This window comes from Lepidochelys kempii, chromosome 17 (genome assembly GCF_965140265.1).
Source record: "Lepidochelys kempii isolate rLepKem1 chromosome 17, rLepKem1.hap2, whole genome shotgun sequence".
Lineage (NCBI taxonomy): Eukaryota > Metazoa > Chordata > Testudines > Cheloniidae > Lepidochelys > Lepidochelys kempii.
In genome coordinates, this window is record NC_133272.1 from 17,965,880 (window position 1) to 17,986,841 (window position 20,962).

Sequence of the window (20,962 nt, forward strand, 5' to 3'; positions counted from 1 at the left end):
CCCGGCGATTGGCTGGCGGAGGGCGGCGCTGTTCCGGGGTGGCGGCGATGGCGGCCGAGGGGGAGCCGGCGGACGAGTGGCGGGCGGCGCTGCCGCACCATGCCGTGCTGTGCCGGCTGCGGGAGCAGAGCGCGGAGAGACCCAGCCCGCCCGGCCCGACCCGCAGCCTGATCTTCGGGCTGGACGCGGACCTGTTCCTGTGGGACGCGGAGCTCGGCGCCTTCTGCACCCTCAGCCTGCGGGGCCTGAGCGGCGCGGAGCCCGAGGGGCTGGGCCGGTACCAGGTACTGGGGGGGGTCTGAGGGGCGCGGAGTCGGGGGGCTGGGCCGGTACCAGGTACTGGGGGGGCGGGGGTCTGAGGGGCGCGGAGCCCGAGGGGCTGGGCCGGTACCAGGTACTGGGGGGGAGGGGGTCTGAGGTGCGCGGAGCCCGAGGGGCTGGGCCGGTACCAGGTACTGGGGGGGGTCTGAGGTGCGCGGAGCCAGGGGGGCTGGGCCGGTACCAGGTACTGGGGGGGGGGTCTGAGGTGCGCAGAGCCAGGGGGGCTGGGCCGGTACCAGGTACTGGGGGGGAGGGGGCCTGAGCGGCGCGGAGCCCGAGGGGCTGGGCCGGTACCAGGTACTGGGGGGGGGTCTGAGGTGCGCGGAGCCCGAGGGGCTGGGCCGGTACCAGGTACTGGGGGGGCGGGGGTCTGAGGGGCGCGGAGTCGGGGGGCTGGGCCGGTACCAGGTACTGGGGGGGCGGGGGTCTGAGGGGCGCGGAGTCGGGGGGCTGGGCCGGTACCAGGTACTGGGGGGGCGGGGGTCTGAGGGGCGCGGAGCCAGGGGGGCTGGGCCGGTACCAGGTACTGGGGGGGAGGGGGTCTGAGGGGCGCGGAGCCCGAGGGGCTGGGCCGGTACCAGGTACTGGGGGGGAGGGGGTCTGAGGGGCGCGGAGCCAGGGGGGCTGGGCCGGTACCAGGTACTGGGGGGGGGTCTGAGGTGCGCGGAGTCCGAGGGGCTGGGCCGGTACCAGGTACTGGGGGGGCGGGGGTCTGAGGGGCGCGGAGCCCGAGGGGCTGGGCCGGTACCAGGTACTGGGGGGGGGGGGTCTGAGGGGCGCAGAGCCAGGGGGGCTGGGCCGGTACCAGGTACTGGGGGGGCGGGGGTCTGAGCGGCGCGGAGCCCGAGGGGCTGGGCCGGTACCAGGTACTGGGGGGGGGGTCTGAGGGGCGCAGAGCCAGGGGGGCTGGGCCGGTACCAGGTACTGGGGGGGGTCTGAGGTGCGCGGAGCCCGAGGGGCTGGGCCGGTACCAGGTACTGGGGGGGAGGGGGTCTGAGGGGCGCGGAGCCAGGGGGGCTGGGCCGGTACCAGGTACTGGGGGGGGGTCTGAGGTGCGCGGAGCCCGAGGGGCTGGGCCGGTACCAGGTACTGGGGGGGAGGGGGTCTGAGGGGCGCGGAGCCAGGGGGGCTGGGCCGGTACCAGGTACTGGGGGGGAGGGGGCCTGAGGGGCGCGGAGCCAGGGGGGCTGGGCCGGTACCAGGTACTGGGGGGGAGGGGGCCTGAGGGGCGCGGAGCCAGGGGGGCTGGGCCGGTACCAGGTACTGGGGGGGAGGGGATCTGAGGGGCGCGGAGCCCGAGGGGCTGGGCCGGTACCAGGTACTGGAGGGGCGGGGGTCTGAGTTGCGCGGAGCCCGAGGGGCTGGGCCGGTACCAGGTACTGGGGGGGCGGGGGTCTGAGGGGCGCGGAGCCCGAGGGGCTGGGCCGGTACCAGGTACTGGGGGGGCGGGGATCTGAGGGGCGCGGAGCCCGAGGGGCTGGGCCGGTACCAGGTACTGGGGGGGCGGGGATCTGAGGGGCGCGGAGCCCGAGGGGCTGGGCCGGTACCAGGTACTGGAGGGGCGGGGGTCTGAGGGGCGCGGAGCCCGAGGGGCTGGGCCGGTACCAGGTACTGGGGGGGCGGGGGTCTGAGGGGCGCGGAGTCCGAGGGGCTGGGCCGGTACCAGGTACTGGGGGGGCGGGGGTCTGAGGGGCGCGGAGTCGGGGGGGCTGGGCCGGTACCAGGTACTGGGGGGGCGGGGGTCTGAGGGGCGCGGAGTCGGGGGGGCTGGGCCGGTACCAGGTACTGGGGGGGCGGGGGTCTGAGGGGCGCGGAGCCGGGGGGCTGGGCCGGTACCAGGTACTGGGGGGGCGGGGGGCTGGGCCGGTACCAGGTACTGGGGGGGCGGGGGTCTGAGGGGCGCGGAGCCGGGGGGCTGGGCCGGTACCAGGTACTGGGGGGGCGGGGGTCTGAGGGGCGCGGAGCCGGGGGGCTGGGCCGGTACCAGGTACTGGGGGGGCGGGGGTCTGAGGGGCGCGGAGCCGGGGGGCTGGGCCGATACCAGGTACTGGGGGGGCGGGGGTCTGAGGGGCGCGGAGCCGGGGGGCTGGGCCGGTACCAGGTACTGGGGGGGAGAGGGTCTGAGGGGCGCGGAGTCGGGGGGCTGGGCCGGTACCAGGTACTGTTGGGGGAGGGGGTCTGAGGGGTGCAGAGCTGGGGGGCTGGGCCGGTACCAGGTACTGGGGGGTCTGAGGGGCGCGGAGCCAGGAGGTCTGGGCAGGATCCGCAGAGGCAGTGTGTTTGGGGGGTGTCTGAGGAGTGCAGGGGCTGGGTTGGTACTGGGTGGTGTGGGGTGTCTGAGGGGCATGGAGCCTGGGGGGCTGGGCCAGTACCAGGTGGTGTGGGAAATGTGTGTCTGAGGTGTGTGCAGCTAGGGGGGCTGGGCCGGAACTGAGGGGGGTGGCCCCTCCCTGTCTTGTCCCGTCCCATCTGTTTACAAGTCAGTGAATGTTTCCAAAATAATTAATATAATGTTAACTCATGACTATTTACAAAAAGAAAAGGAGTACTAGTGGCACCTTAGAGACTAATCAATTTATTTGAGCATAAGCTTTCGTGAAGTGAGGTGTAGCTCACGAAAGCTTATGCTCAAATAAATTGGTTAGTCTCTAAGGTGCCACTAGTACTCCTTCTTCTTTTTGCAAATACAAACTAACACGGCTGCTAATCTGAAACCTGTCATGACTATTTAGTACTTTTTAAGGACCTATTTATTAGTGTTTTACTGAAACTTTTTAAATTTCAGACCCTGGTCTGCATAAATCCACCCCTTTTTGAGGTCTATGAAACCCTGTTAAGTCCCACCCAGCATCATGTGGCGCTCATAGGCATTAAAGGGCTGATGGTACTGGAATTGCCTAAGCGCTGGGGAAAGAACTCAGAATTTGAAGGTGGAAAACCAACAGTTAATTGTAGGTAGGTTATATTTCAGTCAGACGTTTAACCACATTCTGTTTTGACACTCTTCATGTGTGAGCCTCTGGTCTTTTCCAATCAAATAAAATTGTGCAAAAAGATATAACATATATGCTGAGTGTAAGATACAGAGCAGAAAATATGAAAGAAGAGTTTCATATATAAGGAGCAGAGTACCTTGGTCTGATAAGAGACCTTGGTCTGAGAGAGGTACAGTACGTGCTCTCAGCTGAGTCAAAAGCTAGTTGGGATTATGGGGCTAAGAGCCTCCACAAATTCAATGAGCATTGTCACAGAGGACCTTCTAAGACACAATTTTCAAATAGTCAGTGTGCCTCACAGGCAAATTGGGATACCGGAGAAACGGTGTGATAGAATAGGTTTCTCATCCTCATTCCTAATGGTCAAAATATTCGCATTGCATGAGAATATAGGCAGTGGTCCAGTTAGTTTACTGCCCTGTCTCTGATAGTGTCCAATAATAGATCCTTTAAGGAGAGGCACAAGAAACCCTGTGGGGAGGTAGTTATGGGATAACCTGCCCCAGGGGAAAGGGTTTTTTTTTTTTGTGACTTGGAATTTCTATCACTTGAACTATCATCCTATCCTCATCACTTTTGTTGGCAGTCTTGGAAGAGTCTAAGGACTGAATAGACAGGGAGACTTGACCTCCTTAATGCTGCTTCCTTTGGCTCAGGAACGTTAGCGTGCCTTACTGCTTCACATGTTAATTATTTTGTGTGTAAATGGAGAACTTCAACCTGAATAAGTGAAATAGAATAGCACCTTTTACTTGTACCAAATTAGCAACGGGAAAACTGTGTTTGAAAGGGGGATCATAAGTCTTTCATGCATTTGTATTTACAGTGTAAAAAGCAGTGTCATGCAACGTGGGATGTTTTGACCCCAGGCCACAAAGGCTCAGTCTCTGGGATCCAGCTCTACCATTGCTGCTGTATAGCTGACACATTGTGTTGCTTCAGGCTGCTGATTCTTCTCATCTGTTTGGGTTAAACATGTCATTGTTTATGCCTGCATTTTGTGGCCATGGTAACATGACCACAATAATTTAGGATTTTTGAGTTGTTGCATATCCCTTCAAACACTTGTGGAAGTGATCATACAATGAAACTATTCTGTTCCTGATTTATAAATAGGTGTGATAGATATATGGGTCCAAACATCTGTTAGAATAGAAGCAGCACTCTGACAAGTACATCTAATAGATGATTTCAAGGGTTAACGCACTTGTTTCGTCCACTCATTAGTTACTTGAATGGATAGGGAGAGAACCATTCTTTATGCTAACACATATTTTAGTCAGGATTAAAACATCTGTCTATGGTGATGGTTATAAATGCTTATAAGATAAAAGCAGTTTGTTTTGATGGTGTGCCTTTTATAACGGTGTAAATTTGTTTTTGTAGCACCATTCCTGTTGCTGAAAGGTTCTTCACTAGTTTGACATCCCTGACCCTAAAACATGTGGCCTGGTATCCCAGTGAGACATTAGAACCTCATGTAGTGCTGTTGACTTCAGATAACACTATAAGGTAAACCTATTTCTGTTTGTTCTTCTGAATGTTTTTTCTAGTACAAGAACTAGTTGTTTACTATGTTGTCTTATGTGTAAGCATGCGGAATTACAACATAAAAATAGTATAGAAAAGTTCAGGATGGTAACTACTGATGTACTGACTCGTCATGTATGAAGTTATGACTTAATGAAAGTATTCATTGTTCTTCTAGGATTTACAGTCTGAAGGTGCCGCAGACACCTGTGAAGGTGATTGCTCTTTCAGATGCTGAGGAGGAGAGTTTAATGCTCAATAAAGGGTTTGTGCAGTTTTTAGATTTTGAAATGCTCTCAACAGGATAAACTTGCTGATGTACCAAATGTGTTTTTGTAGAGATGGAAAAGTGATTGGAGAAAAGATGGCGTAAAGTGTTGTGATAAATTCACAGGGGGAATCTTATTTCCTTCTTTTCCATAGCTTGTTTTTTATTTCCTCTTCCCAGCAAAGTAGCTGAACTTGTTTTTTCCCCACCTCACCATTTTAGAGGGAGCAACAAAAGCAAAATATTTTAAAGTTAATATAATATCTTAAACAAAGGTTAAAAAGGGGCTTTTGAGAAGAGAATGTAATAGGTGGAGCTTACCTTCCTATCTTGTGTCTGACCTAGTTGAAATGGAGAAACTTGTTGCTCTCCAACAGCCAAGCCATGGCTTAATATATTGCACTGAAAATACCACTACATCCTCACCTCTCTGAGTGCCACATATTTGGGCTGGCTGGTAGCTGAGTTTCAGAAATGGAGTAAGAAATCAGTAGGCTCAGTGGAGGTGAGAGGTAAGATGCCATATGCAGTGTTCTTTTGAAACAGCCCGTGAGTCAGAGTCCCTGGAGCCCGGAAATGAGACTCTAGCATATGCATTTAATTGAAGAGAGGGGCAGTACCCGTCTTTAGATTTCTATTGCAGAAAATACTGTTGGCTAAAGGACCGATCCATAACTGTAAAATCTTAATCACATTTATCTAATGTAACAGTCATAACCATAAGGGTAGCCTAAAATTCCTCTTTACCGGTAAGGGGTTAAGAAGCTCAAATAACCTGGTTGGCACCTGACCAAAGGAACCAATGGGGACAAAAGATACTTTCAAATCTGGGGGGGGCGGGGGGAGGCTTTGTTTTGGGTTCTTTGTTTCTGTGTTCGTTCGCTCTTGGGACTAAGGGGGACCGGACATCAATCCATGTCCTCCAAACCATTCTGAACCAGTCTCTCATATTACAGAAATTGTAAGTACAGCCAAGCAAGGCGTATTAGTTTATCTTTGTTTTCTCAACTTGTGAATTTTCCCTTTGCTGGAGGGAGGTTTATCCCTGTTTTGATGTAACTTTGATGCTAAGGCAAGAGGGGGTTCCTCTGTGTTTTGTGCATCTTTTGTTACCCTGTAACGTTATCTTCCAACCTGATTTTACAGAGGGGATTTTTACTTTTTCTTTTTTTTAAATAAAATTCTTCTTTTGAGAACTGATTTTTTTTTTCGGTGTCCAAAGATCCAGGGGTTTGGGTCTGTGTTCACTTTTTGTAACCAATTGGTTAGGATATTATTCTCAAGCCTCCCCAGGAAAGGGGGTGTAAGGGCTTGGGGGGATATTCTAGGGGAACAGGAACTCCAAGTAGTCCTTTCCCTCATTCTTTGTCTAAATCACTTGGTGGTGGCAGCGTACTGTTCAAGGACAAGGTGGAATTTGTGTCTTGGGAAAGTTTTTAACCTAAGCTGGTAAAAATAAGCTTGGGGGTCTTGCATGCAGGTCCCCACATCTGTACCCCAGAGATCAGAGTGGGGAAGGAACCCTGACAGTAACAGTAAATGCTACTTGAAATGAGGCCAATAATTGTGTGCAGTCAGTCATCATCACTAACTGTAATTTTTGGTCTGTCTCTCTTCCTTCCCCAGGAGAGCGTACACAGCATCACTAGGAGAGACTGCAGTGGCATTTGATTTTGGGCCTCTGGTATCTGTTCCAAAGAACATAGCTGGGCAGCGAGGGAGAGAGGAAGTATTGGCATATCCACTATACATATTGTATGAAAATGGGGAGACCTTTCTCACATATATTAGCCTCTTACAAAGGTAGGGACTTACAGTACAATGACCAATTTTGTTTAAAATATGATTCATGTAGCACTTATATGCGTGTGTTTCATCTCTGTGCAGATTGATCTATATTTTATATCAAGATTTGTGCCGGATTCAGGAGCAGATGCTTATTGAGTTCCATCTTTTTATATTGTAACCCAGTCTTTGGGCCACTCTAATGGTTGGACCATATAGAGCTTTCAGTCTTTAGTCTTTAAGCTAATAGACCTGGCTTGAGCTCAGGTAGTAGAGGCTCATTGTTTTAGATCCAGAGGTCCTGGCTTCAATCCCCACTATTGGTAACCCACTTGTGTGTCACAGTACTTAAAAGGGATGCTCTCCGATCAAATTTGAGTGGAAAACTAGAGTTTTGTTAAAAATCAGCTGTTCTAAAGGTACCATATTGACTCTTGAGGTTTTTGGCTCCTCGTGTGTGACAAGCAGGAGCTCCCATAGCTCAGAGTGAGGCTGTGCTTCAAATAACCAAACCCCTTTTGAGATCTTAGGGACTTGCAGCCTGGGTCTCATTAGGAAGGTGCTAGAATAGGATTCCAGTCAAATGATAGGTTATATGAAAGGGATATGCACCTTTAAGACCAATAGAAATGACACTTAAAAATTGCAATCTAGATTTAATTAGATATGCAATTAAAATTAAAAAATATTTCTTATATTTAGGTTGCAAACACTGCAGCACACATCTTCCTAGTGCGTGAGAAATAAAGTAAAATTGGCGAGAAACTGCCTATAAACAAAAGTGAAGCTGCCTAGTCCTTTTCATAGCCCAACCTGAGAGCAGTACAATAAAAAAATGAAACACTGAAAAATAAATTCTTAGATATTGACATTTGTTCCTAAAAAATAAGCTTGTCTCTCTAAGCGCGTTGTACAGCCCTTCGTAAAGGGGTGTGGCACTGTTTGTCGACTCCTTTGGCTGATAAGTTTGTTAGTCTGAGACAATAAAAGACTATTACTAAGATTCATTCCTTTGTGTGAGAGCACCATGCAGTGCATGTAGCCCAGGACCTTTAATTTTCATTAGATTGGATTTCAGGTTGCCAAACTTGAGCAAGAAAAACTAGTAAACGTATGTGTTCCCCTAGCTGTTGTCCTTGGCTTTCATTCTTTCGCAGGGGATTACTGGAGACAATTTTGGAAACTTAGGGCCTTAGTCTTCCAGTAAGCACTTCCTCATTTCTTCATTGCAGCACTGGAAAACTTGGCAAGCTGTTGGGCCCATTGCCCATGCACCCCACAGCTGAAGATAACTATGGCTATGATGCTTGTGCTGTTCTGTGCCTGCCCTGTGTTCCCAACATCTTGGTGATTGCCACCGAGTCAGGAATGCTTTATCACTGTGTGGTACTGGAGGGAGAAGAGGATGATGAGCAAACGGTAGGGTGGTGTTTCCTAGGACCTCTCTCATGTCACTTGTTCCTGTGGTGTTCTCTGTCTATCTTTCTGTCCCACATCCTCATTTCCTGGATGGAAACATTCAAAAGAAATGTTCGTGTCGGCCCCTTGCTAATCAGACCAACATTAAAGTTAAAATAGAATCATTAGGTATTATTTTAGCCTAAATGTTGGTCTGATTAGCAAGGGGCCAACATGAATGTTTAGTCTGAATCTTCGGTTTAAATAAACCAAACTACAGCTTGATGCTTATTTGTTTTCTCAGAAATGTGGCGAGTGTCTTTTAAAAATATCTCCTTTTAAAATTATTAACTCTGATGAGAAACTGACATCACTAGCTGCAGAGGCATGATAGGTGACACTAAAGATAGAAGAGTATCATAAATTCATGGGGATTAAGCAGGGACCACCCACTGCTTGATTTATGAAAAGAGCAGCTGTTCTGGAAAGCCTCTTCAGCACCTCCCTGCAGGCTGTAAGAAGTGACTGCTAGGGGCTGCCATTCAGGAAACAAGGATGTGTTTTATTTAAATGCTGGAAAGACCCTTCCCATGCTAAGTAACATTTTCTTCTTCTTGCTATTATAATGGTATTTTTGCTAGAAAGATGTTTTACAGATGCATTCAAATACTTTTTACAGTCAGAAAAGTCTTGGGACCCAAGATCTGACCTCATCCCTTCTCTGTATGTGTTTGAATGTGTTGAATTGGAACTTGCACTGAAACTGGCATCAGGAGAAGAGGAAGAGCCTTTAGAATCTGACTTCTCTTGCCCAATTAAATTGTACAGAGGTAAGGGTGCAATTAATCAATACTATTGCTGTTTTAATTCACTTTTTCAAAATTTGATATATTAGGTAATGTAGACCTTATCGCTGTACTCAGAGCAGTGTTTTGAAAACAGTTCCTTGGAGTCTGTTGAAGCTACCTCATCTGTTAACAGGATTCAGAACTTTTTTAAAAAAAATTTTTATTGCTAATTTTAAAAAGGAAGTCTCATGAGAACACAATGATGCTGCTGAAATTGCTTTTTAAATGAGTCTAAGCATTCAGTACCTGCTGTCTCTACACAGCCCCAGAGGTAGGAGTTGCAGCTCTTTAGACTTAAAAAGAACATAAGAAAGGCCATACTGGGTCAGACCAGTGACCCATCTAGTCCAGTATCCTTTTGGTAGCCAGTGCCAGATGCTTCAGAGGAAATGAACAGGACAATTTTGAGTGATCTATCCCCTGTCATCCAGTCCCAGCTTCTGGCAGTTCAATGTTTAGGGATACCCACAGCATGGCATTGCGTCCCTGACCATCTTGGGTAATAGCCATTGATGGACCAAAGACGTCTTTGCACTTGTTGTTGTTCTTCTGATGACTACCATTAAAAAGGGTGAAGTTATCTAATGTTTCCTTCCTCTTTAGTGCAGGTTGTGCTGAGTGAGAGTTTAAAGCCTTTTGCTACTAAATATATAACTACAGGGTGCAAATGCATTTCTGCAGACTTGCAGCGTGTGTGCTGCTAAAGCGTGAGGACAAATGACAAACTGCAAGGCTTATGTTATATAGCTGAGAACTTGAAAATTGGGTGGGTATAAAGTATAGCCAGGCTTTATTTGTTTAATAAAGTTAGGAGTAAACTGGCACGGGTTGCACTAAGATTCCATACATTGTTTATAAAGGGTTAAGCAATGATTGTTATAAAGTCCACTAGGTCAATATTTGTCTTAAAATTACCTGTAACCTCTACTAAGCATATCTGTAACATGCTTAGAACACCTATTATTTTATTATCCCTTTATGATCTGTTTATAAATGAAACTGTAATTACGAAAAAAAAGGTCACCGATTCAACTGGTTGGACTGAGTGCAGGAAAAGGGGACTGGGTAGCTCTTGCAGTGTAAGCATTAATACAAAATAGATGAAGGGCCAATCTGAGTCGAGTGCTGAACCTTCAGCACTAGCTGAATATAGACGTACAGGAATGATTTTGTGGTTTGTTTTTTTTTTTTGTTCTAATCATATATACGGCTTAATTTTCAGATCCTAAATGTCCCTCTAGATATCACTGTATACACGAAGCTGGTGTGCACAGTGTTGGACTAACGTGGCTCCACAAACTTCACAAATTCCTTGGGTCAGGTGAGTAGTGAAATGGTCTTCCACATGAGGGGAAGTGTTTTCGTTTATCAGGCTACTTCCTTCTGTGGAAGGTAACTGGTATCTGAGAATGGTGGTGGTATTATCCAGAATGTGTAGACCTCCCCCGAAAAAGTGGTTTGTAATTTCAAGAATCTTGAACATAATGCATTTGAAACAATCTCCTGTCTTTGTAGATGAGGAAGACAAGGACAGTTTACAAGAACTTGGAGCAGAACAGAAGTGCTTTGTGGAACATATTCTTTGTACAAAGCCATTGCCATGCAGGTAGGAACCGAATGTCCTCCATTTCCCTTGAGTGAATAAATGTTCTGTTATGTGTATTAACTCTCAAGATTCCTCCTGAATAAGCTAATTTGTTGGCTGAGCTGACAGAATCCAAATAATCACAAATGAGTAAACTCCGAGTACCAAGAGTTGGTATCTTAGGGTTGAGTGTTTACCCCAAATGCATTCTAATATAGAATTAAGTTTGAAATTCCCAGTTTGGTAGTGTCTGAACCCCACCCATCCAACCAACAACATTTGTGAGATTGTCACCAACATTAGCTGCCCTAGTGCAAGACTTAGGGATTTAATGGGACTTTCTATCATACCTGAACACTAAAACACATACTGCTTTTAGACTCTCCATCACTGTATTTTTATGGAATGTTAAAGCTCAGACGCAGCCAATAAAAATAACTAATTTCAAGCCAGCAAAGCATCCCTAATCTGGTGCAAGATATTACCTGTTGGGTAAAGAGCCAATTATGCGATGTCATGTATTTGGATGAGTCCACAAGCTGGTTTTATTTCATAGTCAGCGGAAGGCTAATATCTTATATAATTTGCATGAGAAAATGGTGATTACTTATAAGATGCTTATCTGAGAGAGTGCAAGTGTGCTTTAGCTGTAAAAGTATTTTGTGCACCTTATTTAAGAAAGATGTCCTAATTCAGTGAAACATTTGGCCTCCAAGTTGATGGATGTAGATGGATACAACTTTCTGGATATATTCTTACTGCACTGACAAAAGGTATTTTGAATTATCTATTTATTTCCCCAGGCAACCTGCTCCAATTAGAGGATTTTGGATAGTCTCTGACATCTTAGGGCCCACAATGATCTGCATCACCAGCACCTATGAATGTATCACGAGGCCTCTTCTGTATGTAGTTTTCTTACTTAATTGGTTTAAAATTCGTGCTTTTCCCTTGTCTTTAGTTAACCTGTGTTCTGGAAGCATTCTTACAAATGCTTATCAGTTACTGCTTCAGTGTCTCAAGACTTGTTTTCTGTTCCTCTTGCCAGTTTAACTCTGACTTCTGCTCTTCTTTTTCATATTTATTATTTTTAATTTGTTCCAAATACAACAAATATACCAAAGTACAAGTGTTATAATATACAAAGTAAGTAAGGGGGGGGGTTAGGATAGACAGAAAGGAAGGGAAGCAACATATCTGTCTTCATGGTCTGCATTAATCATAGACCTCTAAAATCAGCCCAAATTGCTTTTAATTTTTCAGGCATTCCCCTTCTGCGGAATGCCAGTGGTTTGTTAGCTGTGAAGGCAGCCTTATCACTGGACCAGGCATCAATGTTGGGTGGGGATCCACTTTTCCATTTTTTTTGCAGGATTAATATTTTTAGTGACCAAAGCTGCACATTTTAACTGTGCCACCTTGTTACCAGGTGACTGCAGGTGACGACAGTGCTTATAAAATAGATTTGAGCTTGACAGCTTATTTCTTTTTAAATAACTCTTATGGTAAGAAAATGCCAGCTCATCCAGAAATGGTCCAATCGATGAAGTTTTAGGGGGCATTTTGAGGAGTAATGTAATAAACGTAGAACTCCTGCAATGCTTAGGACACCATAGAATCACTCTTTGTGTTGGGCCAAGAAGCATTAGCAAAGGATTCTTGAAATACTGCTATAATTCTTTTTCATGGTACTTTCCACCTGATGATTTCAAAGTGCATTACAAACATTAGGGCCGGCAACATCCCGGAGCTAAATACATTTGAGGCAGTATATGCAATTGTCAGACTGCATTTAGGGGCTTAATCTCTCCACTGGGTTTGTGAAGTCTACCGGGGTTGTGTGTGCATGAAGGAGAGAATGGAAGTCCTCAAAATCACTGTCAAAGTGTGGGGATTTTGGTATTGTTTCTTTAAACATAAGGGAAAAATAAAGTGGCTCAAGCTAAATTATTCTTAGAGAATATTTTTTCTGGCTTGGTAGTTTGTGTCCAGATCTTGTTCAAATACCAAACTAATATTCTGCTTTGAAAAGAAGAGCTAGTTCCATGAGGACTTTCTCATTTACGTTTTTCTAAAGTGTTTTTCACTGGGATATCCAAGTACTGTATAGCAATCAAAGATAATCCTGGCTGTGATTTAAATGACAGTCTGGCAGCCTGCTGTCTCTGGCCCTGTGTAGATACAAGTACCATTTTAGGTTTTCACTCTGCCATGTTTGACTTCAATTGGAATTGCCATAGCCATAGAGTTGAAACAATTCCATGACTGTTCCCATCAGACCCTTTGGATCTAGTGCTCTGCTAATGAGTGGTGCACAGGCCATGGTTCACAGCAGTTCTGTTAATACCCCAGTAGATAGAGGGTTTTCCCTAATGTGTCTCAAACTGATGTCATTTAAGAATTTTTAAATTCCATTGATATTTTAAAGAAAAATATACTGTAAGCAAAGTTCTGTGTCATTAGGTATCACTTAGATGTGTGTGTTGTTTTGGCAGAACGACAGTCCATCCGGCATCCCCTCCGCTCCTGTGTACCAGAGAGGACACTGAAATTACGGTCTCACCTCTCCGTATCCTAGCTAAATCACAACATTCATTTGAGAAGCATATCCGAAGCATCCTGCAGCGCAGCTCTGCTAACCCATTGCTTTTGAAGTATGAGACTTTTTTCTATGGGACTCGAAAGGAGGGAGGAGACTACATTATAGAAGGAATGTGCACCCTAGAACTTTTTATCTGTGTCTTGGGACATTGATATGGGGGGAGGGTTGCAATAGACTTCAGTTTGCTATTGCTAGTGCCTCCCACCCTAAACAGACTTCTGAGAGGACTTCCCTGGTTAGCAGAGAATCTACCTTTTAAAAAACACTTGTTAGTGGGATTGCATGTACACAAATAGCTTGTTCTGTGTGTTTTAAGGTGTGCTGACAAAGATGCATCTCCTCCCCCAGAGGAATGTCTTCAGCTCCTAAGCAGAGCCACACAAGTGTTCAGAGAAGAATATATTCTGAAACAGGATCTGGCAAAAGAGGAGATCCAGCAAAGGTAACATGGCTTCACAAACATGTGGCACATTTAAGCTTGTATTCCAGAAATGATAGATTCAAGTTACAGGACAGGAGTACCACACGAATGTCAGCATAATGCTTGTACTTTTACAGAAGATAGTAGGTGCAAGGAAATATTGAAAGGAAGCATTGGGGGGGAGCCCTGCTCTAAGTACTTGACACCTACTAGCCAAATGGATGATGATGTACAGAATCAACCTGCCTCCATGCCTGGGGATCTACAGAGACCTTGACCATGGTAACAGCTTTGCCACAAGTACTAAAAATGAGAAATTACAATGAATAACTCTTCCTTGTCCCTTTGAACTCTCTTCCTCTTTAGAGGCATCCCTTCTCTTCTAACCTACTTTCAACTCTCCAGAGTGTCCAAGTTTTGTTGGCTTTTTTGTTCTACGTGTCTCTGGAGACCATTAATCATTACATTCCCTTGTGAATGGACTGGCCTCTGACTCAACTATCATTTTAGAGTGAAATTGCTGAGGGCACAGAAAAATAAACAACTGGAAGATCTTCAGTACTGTCAAGAGGAAAGGTGAGTTGGACCTGTTTAATTGGCTCCGTCAGTTTTAACTAAATCATGACATGTTAATTGCTTTCATGTGTATAGGAATTAAATGGTTCAGAAAAGTTTTAACCAATTGGCTGATTAGGTTTTTAGTGGGACTAACCACATTTAGACACCTGCACTGTTGTAGAGACCCCACAGAAGAGTTAGACTGGGTCACAGGTTTAACATCCAGCCCAGCTCTTCAAAGCTTCACTAGCCCCTTTTCAAACAAGTACGTGGAATGTTTTTTTTCCCCGTAATTTTGAATGTTTCTGACTTGTGTAAAGGAACAGCCTGCGGGAAATGGCCGAGCGCTTGGCTGAGAAGTATGAGGAAGCTAAAGAAAAACAAGACGATATTATGAATAGGTGAGCACAGAGTCCGATGCCTTTTTCCTCATCAGTGCTGGATGCTACTGAGGTTCAGAACACTGCCACGGGGGGTGGGGGGGATGGATGGGGAAAGAATTGTCAGTTTGGCTTTTCCACAGTACCTGCAAAGTCAATGTAACCAAAAGAGGCCCAATGTATTTGGCTGTGTATTGTGGGTTTCAAATCCAGTAATGAACCTTTTAGTGTTACGGCCACACCTTCTGCTGGTGAAGTTCAGCAATGTTAATGGTTCAAGGGGGCACAGAAGAAGCCTCCAGCAGCAGAGAATAACTGACTTGTAGAAAGATTACATCCTTCTGGCAGGAAGGAGAAACTGGATATTAAGTATCTAAGAAATGCAAAACATAGGGGACATCCCAAAAGAATTCTTCACAGTAAGGGGGGGGGTGGGGAGGCAGCAGTTACAAATAGTAAACAGCCTAGTACATAAATGGTGATGTACAGAAGTTTTAAAGTTACCTTTCACTCTTTTTTTGTGTATGAAGGATGAAGAAAGTGCTTCGCAGTTTTCACTCTCAGCTTCCAGTTCTGTCAGATAGCGAGAGAGACATGAAAAAAGAATTACAGGCAATACATGATCAACTGCAGCACTTAGGAAATGCTATCAAACAGGTGAGCGTGAGGCGGCACTGAAACTTGAAGATAGAGAGTGGAGAGGAAAATGTGGCAGGAAGGAAGCATGCAGGGACAGGATGAATCATGTTTTCTGCAGTTATGGGCAAACTGTCAATGTATTCTACATGCTTTTAGGATACACTTGGTCTGCTGCTCAATCCCTATTCTCTATCATATGCAATGAAACAGTGAACTCTTGAATGTTTCATAAGGTTTCTAAGGAGTCCATTATCATGCTACTTTTAGGTGAAAATGAAAAAGGATTATCAGCAGAGAAAGATGGAAAAGGGGATCAATCCACGAAAACCTACCATAACCCTCAGTGCCTACCAGAGCAAGTGCATCCAGACAGTTCTGAAAGAAGAGTAAGTTAACTTTTTTCCAAGCTGGGCTCCTTGTGCTTTGGGTTGATTTTGTGAGTGTATTTAACTCCCCATCATTGAAAGCGGTCTATCACAAGTTTAAACTCCAAACAGTGCCATTAAGAGTCGATATACTGATATTTAAGGGTTTATCTTCAAAGCTGGGAGCTGCTTTATTACAAATAGCTGCTCACTTATGTTGTTTTATTCTGTAGAAACCTTGAAGATTTGACCAGAAGTAGATGGGTCTGAGCTTACTTTAGAGAGAGCACTATTTATCTAAAAAGACTGGAGCATGTGGAAAGAGTTCATGCCAGCCTGAGGGTTCAGCTGCTTCCCCCTTTCCCTGAAAACTTCTATCCTGCTGGGAGCCTTAGTTACCCTAAGTCATTTTGTCACTACAGCTGTCTCAGGGTGTGATTGCAGCTTGTGTAGACATACCTGAACAGTGACCGTTTGGGTTGTATGAACCGTTCTGGAGCCTGGGTACATACTCAAGTGGCTAGCCTGCGCCAATGCGGTTGTGGCTTCACGGGGCAGGTACCTCAGGTTTGTCTCTAGGAGCTGCAGGCACAGTCTGAGTGAGGTGTAGAGAGAGACCCTCAGCTAGCCAACTAACTACTGGTAAATCGAAAGACTTGGTGCAGCTTAGAAAGCTGAGCAGGTAATGGACAAATTCATGGATGTGATGTCATCGCTGAGTGGTGAAACTTGGAAAGTCTTCATTGAACTTTCCATCAAGTTGCATTTTTATTGGAGCACTGCTGCTGTGTCATTTAAACATACTAGGTCAATTGTAAAGAGTTTAGACTCTGGAAAACTTGTTTTCTTAAACTCCTACAAAACCAAGGAATAGTGTTCCCTAGGCAATTTCAGTATGTACGTGTAGTTGTGGAGCCCATGCACCTAAGACTTAGTAAAGCTGGATTCTGTTCCATCTTGCACAGCAACCCTACTGGATAATTTTACGGTTGTCATCAGGGGGATAAAATGGAGCCGATGAAGCCAAACAGTGATGTATGAGATACGGCTGGCCTCACACTTAACCAACAGCTTTTATGAGATGCTAGCCAGCTAAATAGTTCAAGAAGAATTACCTTCAGTATGAGCTTTTTAAAGCACTTTGAAAGCCTTACCTTTAATACTACCTCCCTCTTTCAGCAAAGAATGGCTTTTAGTATCTTCCAATGAAGGCAGGACCTGTCACATCCACCCCCTCAGAATTACAGCATTGTACAATTCAATTCATGTCTACTTTCTTGCAGGGGAGAACACATAAGGGAAATGGTAAAACAGATCAATGACATCAGAAGCCACGTGAACTTCTAAGTCCCCACACTAGAAGGGCTGAAATGCTTTTGACGTTGGCAGCAAGGAATATTTTAAGGGGGAAGAATACACAATCCACATCTATTTATCAGTAACAACTGTTTGTGGTGCACAATATGCTTTTTATTTCATATTTTGTAAAGGCTCAATATTGAATAAAACACTTTTTTGATAAGAAAAGATCCTTTTACAAGCTCAGTTTGTCTCCATAAGGAGAAGGGAACTAAACATTTTAAGCTTACAGCTATCCAATGTGTGAATCAGGCTAAGGAAAAAAAGCAAGATTTAGGAAGGGGACTTTTACTTCAGGAAGGAAAGCTCTAAGGCCCCCTCTGGCAGAAAGTAGATTAGAAACACCAGAAAAGCGCACACACTTCAGCAGCTTTTGTTTAATTTGGAACACTTTCTTCATAAGGACACACCTTCAATACAGTTAACAAATGGTTACATTGAATTCTGTAGACAGCAGAATTCTACATCCACAATTGCACAGGATACCACTGAAATGCAGTATTCACTTCCAAACACTCAGTTTGCCTTTATCAAAAGAGAGAATGGAGAGGCCAGTTGTATGTCTACTTCAGGAAGACTTCAAGGGACTGACTACGGATGCTTGACTTCTTCCCTGCTTCCGCTAAAAGTGACATGGTCAAGCTAAGGTTTAAGAAGTAGTACTGCACTACTTGACAAGGGCACATGCAGAAGTGCCAAAATAAAGCCTTTAAGGAAAGGAGGGTACTAGACATGCTGCAAAAAACATTCTAGTTGCACAGATTAAGACTACACAAGTATTAGGAATAGTTTATGAAACTCACTGAATATTTTTCATTTTACAGTCTACACTGAACAGTCCATTTTCTAAATTACATTTTTTTGCTGTGTACTAGGTTGCATGTTAGCTAGAACAGTAAAACTAACCACCCTCACATCAAATTGATTCCAGGAGCTTCTATAATAGAGGGATAATTTTCCTGATACAGTGGTACTCATGCCAAAATGATGATGCTTTGTTTGTACTGTGAATTCAGTCCCCACCTTTGGCAGACAGCTCTCCAGAGGGCACCTGAGTTTTGTGTGTTTGACTTTTCCTGAAGAAATTTTAGTGTCTTACTTTTCTCACACCTTTGGGTTCTTCTGGCTAAACCAGCACTATCCCCACAGTCTAACAGCAGCTCAGCTATAGGGCCTCTGTTTTTTGACAGTCTAGTTCTCTAAGCTTAGTTGTTGGAACTGCAGTCAACCACTTCATCTTTGCCATTCGACAAAAGCTAGAAGCCTTTTGTTTTTGGACTCACTCTATCCTGCCCATAGGGTGAGAGGCTGAGTGTGCAGTAAGGAGCCCATGCCCACACTACACTCTACCTTTAAACACTGGTACCTAATAGTTTGAAAGAAGATCAAGGTAGGGAAAGGGAACATGGAGTAGCAAAGTGAGACTGGAAAATAATACATCAGTATTCATAGCTGTCTGAGAAACACAAAAACCTGAAGTGAGGTTGCTGAACTGAATCACACAATACACTCTGTAAAAGCAAAGATTAATCATTTAGTTCCCCTTCCAGAGCCTGTGTACCCCTACTCTCATCCTAATTCTACATGCAGCCACCTTTCCAGGCTATAAAAATTTAGTACACCAACATGCAAGTTTCCATTCTGTAATTTCTATATTAGTTTTATGACCGCTCACTCACTCACTTGTCCTGAAGACTGCAGCAAGGCATCACAGCTACATGAAATGCAGTACATGAAAGCCATTTCAGTGAAAACAATGAGCAGAGTTGAGGCTGAGAAGAGGAAGTGACTCAGTGCAGAAAAGATGTTGAATGATTATTTCCTTGCTTTCTTCCAGTTTGGGATATGCAGCCTAGCAACCTCACCTCAAAAGTTAATTATTTTTGTGCCAGGCTACTAGGTGCTACAAAGAATTTAATGTTCTATTTATTCCAGTTCACATAAAAGAGCTGCCCTCCTTAAAGCACTGCTACCAGGTTTAAGTACCAGTAGAACATTAGCAACATAAGGTGGGTGAGGTAATATCTTTTCGTGGAAACAAGCTCTCACCAACACACAGACCTTGGTTCAATAAAACGAAAATTACCTCACCCACCTTTATCTTGGGACCCACACCACCACCACTGCATTGTAGAAGGTTAGCTAATTTAAGGGGATATAAACTGTTGCTTTTCCTGTGACTCCTGCTGCCAAACACAGGCCCAATGTTTCAAGTGTGTACACACAATATAGTGCATATGCCCCCTTAAGAATTGTGGATGCTCAATGTTAATATTCAGAAAGTATATTCCTACTAACCTTTTCATTAGTAAAGGCTGAAACACTGATCAACTGACAACTTCCGTTCCTCTCAAAGGTTAGAGCTAGTTCAGTTATCGCAGGGGCCAGTCCAAATATTCAGAATTTGCAACACTTAGTAGTACAGTGGCAGATAAGCCATCATCATCTGATCTCCTGCATGGAATTCTTTTTTTTTTTTTTAAAGTCATGTTATAATACTGTTTTGTATGACAAGAAACCCAAACCTAGCACCTGTGTAGAACATCACAGTCTCGTTGCATAGTGTTACCTTAGTGTGTAGTTAAGGGGCAGAGTAGGATTTGAGTTATTTGCCTCTGTTTTAAGCAATATCTGGACACCATATTTGAGATGCACTGCACCTGAACAAAACCTGCAGCATCACGCAGTTCAGGCTGCTTTTGTGCTATGCGATACAGACTGATGCGTGTTGCATGTACTATTAACCCACCCTACATGTGGCATGTGAGAGACTTTGAATTTTTCCTTAATTCAGAATCATCTTTCTTTTTCAACTACAATTTACACTGGGTAAAAGCTAGTTCACACAGAGTGACGTTCACCCCAGCAGAGATGATGTGCAAATGCCCTATATGTTGCTTAAATGGTACACAGAGTTTTGTTAACAGTCTTAACACAAATATGGGACTAGCAACACCTCTGTTCTAAAATTGAGAAAGGATCAGTTATGGTTCCATTTTTTAAATTAAACCTGTGAAGAAGAGGTTATAAATAGTGCATTTCTTTAACCCCAGAATTTTACTTTGCAATCCCTTCTTTACTGATCCGCTCCTGAGACGCACAGCTCACTCATATCCATCACATTTCAACAGCACTCAGATTGTTCAACAAAAACTAAAAGTTTAAAAAAAAGCACTGAGTTAGGAAAGAAGATCAATATCCAGTGTCCTGCTAATAAATTCATATTTTAATATAAAATATTCATACAGCACACTACACCTCAGGCTGTCTGCTAGCTGAATACTGTTACTGACTATTCAAAACAGAAAAACTTCAATCACTTTGCTCTTCAATGTGTTTTGAGGGACAACAGGATTTCCAGCAGCTACTTTGATCACAGTATTCGGGGGGAATATTCCAGATCTCTATATTAGGTTAAGAAGTTGGCCAAAAGGAAAAAAAAATATTTTTCAGAATGTAAAGGACTGTTTCCACTTACCATGGAAAACACCACTGCACCCATTAGTGTTCCCATTAGAAAATGCTCTTCTACACTGCAAGGCTCCCTGGTTCTCTCTTCCTGCCCTGTGCAAAACCTTCTCCCCTCTAGAAACAAACTCAGTCATTGCTCCCCTCTGTCATCATCTGCTCTTTCAGTTAGAGTTAAATAATTAATGTTGCTATAAAGAGGAGTTAAAAGCCCCGAAGGCAGCCTTGGAGCCCTGCCCATCAGGGTGTCATGTTTCAGGAAGCTGATTAATGTCTGTCAGTTTTGTGTCGTTCAGGATTGCACGGATTCTCTCCAAGGAATCTGCCTGCCGGATCCGTTCCAACTGCACCTACAAAAAGCAATGAATACAATGAGCTCGTAAAATGCGTGCAATACTTCTCAAACTGGAAGATCCGGTATTAGTGTGGACGCTATCTG

General features: G+C 45.1%; 2 protein-coding genes across 7 annotated transcripts in view; one reads left to right on the forward strand and one right to left on the reverse strand.

The window, feature by feature from the left end:
• The first annotated feature begins 20 nt into the window (after nt 1–20).
• On the forward strand, nt 21–17,600 carry NUP88 (nucleoporin 88). 3 transcript variants are annotated; one of them, XM_073315427.1, is made up of 17 exons: nt 21–284; nt 3,107–3,276; nt 4,704–4,829; nt 5,026–5,112; nt 6,742–6,918; nt 8,133–8,319; nt 8,978–9,128; nt 10,369–10,467; nt 10,662–10,752; nt 11,535–11,636; nt 13,227–13,385; nt 13,650–13,775; nt 14,265–14,330; nt 14,639–14,713; nt 15,223–15,349; nt 15,599–15,717; nt 16,980–17,600. In XM_073315427.1, the coding sequence occupies exons 1-17, from the start codon at nt 48–50 to the stop codon at nt 17,041–17,043; spliced, it is 2,163 nt and encodes a 720-aa protein (XP_073171528.1). In that variant the 5' UTR covers nt 21–47; the 3' UTR covers nt 17,044–17,600. The 3 variants fall into 3 exon arrangements, with proteins under 3 accessions (XP_073171528.1, XP_073171527.1, XP_073171529.1); XM_073315426.1 differs by having other exon boundaries at nt 14,633–14,713; nt 16,980–17,473; XM_073315428.1 differs by lacking the exons at nt 14,639–14,713; nt 15,223–15,349; nt 15,599–15,717; nt 16,980–17,600 and having other exon boundaries at nt 14,121–14,328.
• The window catches only part of RABEP1 (rabaptin, RAB GTPase binding effector protein 1), a 79,232-nt gene continuing 75,687 nt past the window's right edge, over nt 17,418–20,962 (reverse strand). For all 4 annotated transcript variants that reach the window (XM_073315425.1, XM_073315423.1, XM_073315424.1 and 1 more), the window contains one exon: nt 17,418–20,873. In XM_073315425.1, the coding sequence (XP_073171526.1) occupies nt 20,772–20,873 (102 nt within the window). In that variant the 3' untranslated portion in view covers nt 17,418–20,771. The remainder of the gene's footprint in view (nt 20,874–20,962) is intronic.

Excerpts from the sequence above, each read along its gene's own strand:
- NUP88 (XM_073315426.1), top strand. The coding sequence starts at position 48 with ATGGCGGCCGAGGGGGAGCCGGCGGACGAGTGGCGGGCGGCGCTGCCG. Across the intron at positions 6,919-8,132 it reads TATATTAGCCTCTTACAAAG|CACTGGAAAACTTGGCAAGC; the intron begins GTAGGGACTTAC and ends TCTTCATTGCAG. Across the intron at positions 15,350-15,598 it reads TAGGAAATGCTATCAAACAG|GTGAAAATGAAAAAGGATTA; the intron begins GTGAGCGTGAGG and ends TGCTACTTTTAG.